This window comes from Crocodylus porosus, unplaced genomic scaffold (genome assembly GCF_001723895.1).
Source record: "Crocodylus porosus isolate Cpor-Errol unplaced genomic scaffold, CroPor_comp1, whole genome shotgun sequence".
NCBI lineage: Eukaryota > Metazoa > Chordata > Crocodylia > Crocodylidae > Crocodylus > Crocodylus porosus.
Genome location: NW_017728931.1, coordinates 71925505 through 71933034, shown reverse-complemented (window position 1 = coordinate 71933034; position 7530 = coordinate 71925505). Strand labels below are relative to the sequence as shown.

Below are 7530 nucleotides of genomic sequence, written 5' to 3'. Positions count from 1 at the left end.
GCTCTGCCGCCCTCCCGGCGCTCTGCCTTCCTTGGGTCTGCGCCGCTGCCTTACCGGCGGCCTGGCTTGCTTCACGGCACACACGTACATATGTGTATATATATGTCCACAGACATCCATGCGCACACATACGTGCACACAGATATATCTAGATATCGTATGCACACACACACGCACACACACAGACATATGTACACACATGCATGCACGCATATATACACATGTACGTGCGCGCACACACATGCACGCGCATTGGCAATGCATAGGGGGCGCACGCAGGTGCATGCGCAGCCCCTGAGAAAAGCGCCGCCAACGCTGCTGGCCACCCGCTTCGCCACCGGCAGTGTCTGCAGCCACCTGTAGGAGCTCCCTGCTCGACCCACCTCTGCCACCATCGGTGCAGCTGCCTGGCGGAGCTCCCCCCTCGCCACCACCATGCGCCCACCGCCACCCTCACCACTGCCTGTGGGCAGTCGCTTTGCCCCCCCAGCCTCTGGGGGCGCACGCATTGTTCATGTACATGGCCACACACATATGTACACATACATGCACACAGGATTTGAATGACACTTTGACTCTTGGGGGGTCTGCAAAAAAATTGGGCTGCCCTGCCCGTCACAATGCCCTAATAAAATTAGAGTCCACACCAGGTTATGGTTTTCAAACCTTCTGGGGGGGCTCCTTCTCTAATGGGGGGGGGCTCAGCCCCACCCCCAAGCTCCTCCATAATTCAAACCCTACATGCACATACACACATGCATACATGCACACATACCCGCACACCCACATACATGCATACATACATACATACATACACACATGCAAGCACGAAACAGGCAGTTGCAAAAGGCAGTTCCGTGCAGTACTTTCACTGCAATGCTGCTGCTCTTAGACATTCAGAGGTGGTGCCTTTCTGAGCATTTCTTCCTGGTTAAACCACAGGCTCTTCAGCCTTTTGCAGCAGTTAGGAGCTGGGGAACCACTCGCAAGTGACTTGAGAGGCTGTCTTCCTCCAGCAGCTCAAGCAGACAGCGAGCGGGAAGCAGTGTTGTCTAACAGCGCTCTATTTTTGCTAGTTCCCTTAGGGGGATGCATTTTGTTCTAAGCACCTCAGCATCCCCCTGGGTTGTCTCAAAAACAAAGTGTGAAAAGCTGGAAGCACACGTTTGATTCCAGCACTTTGCTGAAATCCCTGCTCCCAATAAAACATGTTATCCCAGAAGAACTTGGCTGCTTTCCTTTGCTTGGCTGCATTCAGTGCTGGTAGGAGTCCCTTGTATTTACCATGAGAATAAGTTTCTGATCTCCTGCACAAATCAGCAAGATAGAGCCCCCACACTGGTTACAGACTAAAGTTTGTAATGCCTTTGTTCCTGCAAACACTTAGCCATATGCTTAACAGCTAAGGGCTTGAGTCAAGTGAGGCTGCTCACGAACTCCACCTGTGGCTTCTGCATACAGTTTTGCAGGATCAGGACAAAGGCCTGAGGGCTCAGAGTTCCCATATGTGTGTGGCCCCAGTAACTTCCGTGGTACAGGTTTGTAGGGCCAGGCAAACCAATAGTTTAGACCCACTCCCATTGGCAGGCTTTTCATTGCTTTCAGGGACTGGCTCTACAACCCTCCAGTCCTTATCCTGACGGAGCCCTCCCCTACTTCTGCGGGGTCATGGACTGATTGGAGGCTATCGGATTTGGACCTGAAATGACCCAGCAAACTGATCGTGCAAGTCAACTGCAGGCTTTGGTTTTAGCATGGCCCTGTAGAACTCTACTCTCGGCCACAAGATGGGTGTCACAGAGTAGACTTTGGCCAAGCTAATAAGAACTAGCTGCAAACCCTGTGGTCTTTCACTTACCCGCAAAGTACATTTGCCAATACTCATGCCATTAGTAATGACTATTGATTATTATTATTATTACTACCATATTAGTAGTGCATTTCAACAAGTCAATGATTGAAAAATAATTTGTTTTTAACAAATACCTTTCATTCTCTGTGGCACTTCATCCATCACTTCTCACCATTAAACATGGCCAGGCGCAAGCAATAACCCAAGAGCTATTCTCCAATTCAGAAAGGAGAATAGTGCCTTCACTAGATCTTTGGAACTACCTGTGAGGATAGAGGATGTAACATACCTCCTGGTGGGGAGGTGAGCAAGCTAGCATGGGATGAAGGCTTCATTTGTTGGACTCATGTCCTTGTCAGTCATGAGTGGCCTGGAGGACTGGGATTGAGAGCATTTCACCTCTCAGCCTTTGGGCTTGTAGTGAATGACACCAAACTTTGTTGTCCTCTCTAGAATGAGCTGATGTGCTCACTCTATTTCCTTCCTGAGACATGGTCTTCCTACAAATAACAATTGGCTGTTGCAGAGCAGAGGATGAGGAGTATATGTACACAGTCTGGTTCCCATCAAAACGAGTCAAGTTGCAATTTGTGAAGCCCCAGGCATACAAGGGACACAATCTAAAACCCCTGATGACCAGGAGGTAAGTTCTCAGGGTCAATGCTGGTAGGAATTGTGGAGATGGCTGCACCGCTGGCTAGGGCAGGGCCAGGCAGTTATTTCGGGTGGAGGGCCGCTTACTGAGTTTTGGCAAGCCAGACAGGGCCACATGACAGGCAGCCAGGGGCAGATAAATATTAATTTTCTAAATTTTTTAGTGGCCCCGTGGGCCAGATAGAATGGCCTGGCGGGCCGCATCTAGCCTGCAGACCACATTTTGCTTACTTCTGGGCTAGGGCATGATCCCACACGTGCTCTGTGCACTGAAGGCAAGTGAAATTTAGGCAGTCTTGGGGTCTTGACCATGAGGTAAACCACTCTGTGTCTCAATTTGGGCATCTTCCATTGAGGATAAGGGGTATGTGTGTTTGGGGAGGAGGAGTTGGGAGGGAGTTGTGATATTTAATTACGATTAAGGTAGGCTCTGGTTCCAAAACAAGAATGTCCATACTTAACAGTGCTTCAGGCATAGCTTTTCACATTGTTTCCGTTGATGAACAAGCCCTAAGCAATCATTAAAGTGCTTTGAAAGGAGTTACAGCACTACAAATCACTATTACATGGGAATGTCGCTGCAAGCATGCCAAAGGCTACAAGTTTGTCTTAAAGTAAATTCTCTTGCACTTTCTGGGTGCTATCACATTCAGCTAAAGGCCTCCAGAAAAAAAGAAAAGAATAAAGCCCATGTTTTTATCCACCAATACGCTTCTGCACGTGTGAAAATCCACCCACATATTTGCAGTATAGATCATTCTTCTTGACTTACAGAGCAACCAGTATGAAAAGCTATACCAGAGACATTGCTACCATTCTATGTCTAACGCAAGCCCAGGCCTTTGAATGATAATTAGGAATCTGCTGAGCTGTAGGACATGCCCATTTCATTCTGCACTGTATTGACCTTGGCAAGCGACCTTCTTTGAAGTATGCAGTGCCACACTGACAAATCACATGTCCGTAATACACACCCCTCTTTGGCTACCAGGCATTTTCAGAGTCACAACAGAGGTCAGTACCTTTGAGAACAAGCTCTTCGGTTAATGAACGCATGAAAGTATGCCAACTGCTGTATATTGGTTGATCTCCCCCCAGCTGCGGCACCTTACATGACAACCCAGGGGTTATTCTCTACAGTGAAGGAGATCCAGAGGTGGATTTCTGGGATCTGTGAGCAATACTGTTTACAACCCACTGTTAAGAAAGAGAGCCAGCCACCATTTGTGAAGTTTCCCCCTCTCGCTGGGGGAGGGTGTTGGACGAAGTGTAACATTACTGCTACCCCAAGAGTCAGTTTGTCAAGGTCAAATTCTGAGCATTCACACAGCAGAGGAGATGAAAGGAAGGATTTAGACTCCAGGTAAGATATCACTGCCAAATTCCCGCTGATTTATATAAAGCTAGTCCTGCAGGCGGGGGGGGGGCGGGGAGTAAAGGATGCTGTGGCAGCCATATCACTGCACAGCTCCTAAGCACCCATCTCCCTGCAGAAGCCCAGCAGCTTCCAGTGCTTTCCTTTGAGCTCAGGTGGGGGAAATATCACCATTTCAGCAAACAAACCTCAGAAGCACCCCAAAAAGCACACTGTACCCCTAGCTTTTCAGGACCTTCCTCAGGCCTTTTATAAGCAGCAAGTAACGCTGTAGTTTGTTTCAGTTGCATTCTGCTGCAGTACTGCATCCCCATCAGCTCTCTTTGTAGGGATGGGGCTATCTGCTTGCTTGGGAATGTAATAGACCTTTTGTTCTTGCGTTGTGCTTAGGCAAATAAGCAGCTGCGCCTACTGCTCTGTGAATAGCCTCCTCTACCTCCACAGCCCTGCGGAAAACCAATCAGATTTTTCCAGTGACTCGCATGCTCTGATGTTAGTTCAGTTGCTAGTGAGGAGTAGATCCAAAACCCTGCTGCAGAAATGATCAAGCTGGTGTATGGAACCTGACGCGCTTGCCCATGTGACAGGACCGGTAATTTCCACTCAGGGGAGCACAAGTTCCAAGCTGTGATAAATCAACAGCTGTGTTTACTGTCCATTTCAAATTGAGGTTTCAGATTATAACGGTAAGCAGTTCATTTTGAGGAAGCCCAGCCACGGATACTTTGCCTCTTCTGATTCAATGAAATTATTGGTCCTTAAATTGATAGTTTATGGAACATTCTTCTCAGTGGCAGAAAAGCTGCTAGGTTGGTCTTCTGACTATTCTAGGAAATAGTTTAAGGGCCGTTTTCTGTTTGTGTGTGTGTGTGTGTGTGTGTGTGTATTTTAGTGAGGAGGGCATCCTTGTAGCATCTATTTTCGTGACAGTTGCAAATCCATTTTTATCACAGCCTTTTCATTCACACACAACTTGCTTAGGCCTTGGCCATTTGGGTCGACACTTTTTATGATTGTATGAGAGCATGAGGGGGAGGTAAAAACTGTTTCACTTTTTTTAGTTTCTGTTTTTCTCTCTGGAAAAAATCACTCTCCATAGGACTGGGAGTAAAAGTCAGTCCTTAGACATGTTGCTAGATCCTACAGTGAATGTTATATGATTTTCGGTCTTCCAAGGCTTTGGGTTGCTGGACAGCAAAATTAAGAACAATAGATAATGTGCATGTGAGCTGAAAAATATTTTTGTGAGCAATGATAACTTGGGCGGAAAACATCTTGACTTTATTCCTTCATAACTTCAAAAGTAATGACATGGTTTTCCATGAACCAGATTGATTTTTAGGTCTTAAGGGGCGTGGCTACATGAGACATGTTAGAACGCATTAGCCTGTTTTAATGCACGTTACAGGTACATGTCTACATGTGTGCACCCTTAATGCATATCAAAAATGGTGAAATTAAGCTAATCGTGCCTACATTCGATACCTGTAAATGTAGGTATCAAATTTAGGTGCAATTAGTTAAAGCGTAGTCATGCACATGTAGACATGACCTGGCACTAACTTTAGTGCCAGCTCTGCCCAGCCACTAAGATCACAGGGCAGGGCTGCAGGGTCTTGGCACAAACTTTAGTGCCAAGTCTTTGCATGTGTAGACACATGCCAAAAATCACTTAATGTGTATTAGCCTAATGTACATTGAATTTAGTTGTGATTAAATGCACATTTAGATGCACCCAAGGAGACCACAAGTGTGTTCTGCCTAGTTCAGTGGTTCTATGGCATGCTTTCACTTCACAGGGTGGAACCTTTCTGTTTCACAGTGCGCAAAGCAGATCACTACAAATCACTCTTAAGGACCTCTTTAAGGCAATCTACAGTTCTAGATCAGTGGTTCTCAACCTTTTTTGTACAAGAACCCATTTGTAAACATTGATGGCCAGTCCCAACCCAGTGCCCCTCACTCTTGGCCTGCTGCCTCCACCAGGCCCAAGCAGGAAAAGCCCCAGTTTTCCATGTTTTTTTCTTTAAAGGAAAATCCATTTTTCAAGTTTGTTCAATACCCTTTCATATATTCTTGTGACCCACTTTTGGGCCACGATTCACAGGTTGAGAAACACTGCTCTAGATGCCACACAGCATAAGGTAGGGACAGCCAACCTGCGGCATGGGTGCCACAAGTAGCCCAGGCAGCCTGTGTATGTTGCACATCACAAATTGGGGAGGTGAGAAGCAGCAGAGCAACAGGTAAGGCAGGAAGCAGAAAGCAAAGCAAAGCATCAGACAGGAAGCAAAGGGAAGGGAAGCAGAAAGCAGAGCAGCAGATGGGGCAGGGGAAGGAGATTAAAGTGACACTTAAGGAGAGTGTAGGGCTAATCTGTGGCTCACCTGCCAAAAATGTTGGCTTCCACTGGCATAAGGCATTGTGGAATCTAGAGAGACAAGGGCAATAGCATGAGGACCCTTCACCCCATTAGTACCAGGGCCTCCCCTCCCCCTTCCTTCCCTTCCCCACGTTAGTAGCAGGCACCTGTCTGAATGAGTTGGGTTTCTTGAGCTCTTCTTCTCCTTCCATACAGTATCTTCTGTTGGGGTGATGTTGATGCAATCAGGCAGAGCAGCAGCACAGGGAATGTCTTGTCCCCACCCCCTATGTATGATATGGGTACAGTCCATACTTTACAGAGCTATAATTGTCTGCATGCTCAGGTAGTTGAAAGCTGTATCAGTTGGTCCAGTTTCTGTATTCAAATCTTGCTTCACTACTACAAGTGCTGGGATACATATTTTCTGTTCAAACAGAAACTGAGATTCTGAGGTAGTGGCAAGACTTCAGGAGCTGGAAGGTTGTGCCTTACTGCACCTTTGACTCTCTGGGAAAGGAACACTATTCACATGCTGCTCTGGAGCTTTGGATCTTGTCACCATGTATAATTACCACTTAATCAACAGTGGAAGAGTCAGCCATGAGGTTGTGATTTTAGGGTTCAGGAGTCAGAGAATGCTATTAGTTGCTGGTGTGGCTCCTCTCCAAGGAAGACAGGGCAGGGACTGGGGACCCCCACACCTGTCCTGCAGGCGCCCGCCTTAGGGCCCTGGAGGCGCAGGTGAGGGAGCTCCAGGAGGCGGTTAGCAGGCTGAGGGGAATCCGAGAGGCAGAGGAGGAAATTGACAGGTATTTTCTTTCCCTGCAGGGTTGTGCAACCAAGGAGGACATAAAGTACAGCATAAAGTAGGGACAGCCAACCTGCGGCATGGGTGCCACAAGTAGCACCGGGACCCCTTGGCACGTGAGTCTACTGCCTACCTGGAGCGAGGATTCAGGAAGTGACAGTGATGCTCCAAACTGTAATCCGGCCCACTGATTATTACCCCATGGTCCTAGTCCATGTGGGCACTAAGGATGCGGCCAGGAGGAGCCCTGATCGCCTGATGGAGGACTACCACGCTCTGGGGTGCATGCTGAAGGACATGGGCGCACAGGTGGTTTTCTCTTCTATCCTGCCAGTGAGTGGACGAGGCAGACGGCATGAAACATGCATCGCGGAGACCAACTGGCGGCTACAGGAATGGTGCTTTGAGGCGGACTTTGGCTTCCTCAGCCATGACCGGCACATCACAACGAGAGACATGCTGGGATGGGACGGGCT

General features: G+C 47.9%; 1 protein-coding gene and 2 long non-coding RNA genes across 3 annotated transcripts in view; 2 read left to right on the top strand and 1 right to left on the bottom strand.

Moving 5' to 3' along the window:
- Window positions 1-2362, top strand: part of MYF5 (myogenic factor 5) — a 3621-nt gene extending 1259 nt beyond the window's left edge. The window contains exon 2 of the mRNA XM_019543928.1: window positions 2306-2362. Coding sequence (XP_019399473.1) covers window positions 2306-2362 — 57 coding nt within the window. The remainder of the gene's footprint in view (window positions 1-2305) is intronic.
- Window positions 2363-2790: 428 nt separating this feature from the next.
- The window catches only part of LOC109315459, an 11925-nt gene continuing 7185 nt past the window's right edge, over window positions 2791-7530 (bottom strand). The window contains exon 3 of the long non-coding RNA XR_002102512.1: window positions 2791-2801. This is a non-coding gene — a long non-coding RNA (uncharacterized LOC109315459). The remainder of the gene's footprint in view (window positions 2802-7530) is intronic.
- Window positions 3577-7530, top strand: part of LOC109315457 — a 58706-nt gene continuing 54752 nt past the window's right edge. Inside the window, exon 1 of the long non-coding RNA XR_002102509.1 lies at window positions 3577-3869. This is a non-coding gene — a long non-coding RNA (uncharacterized LOC109315457). The remainder of the gene's footprint in view (window positions 3870-7530) is intronic.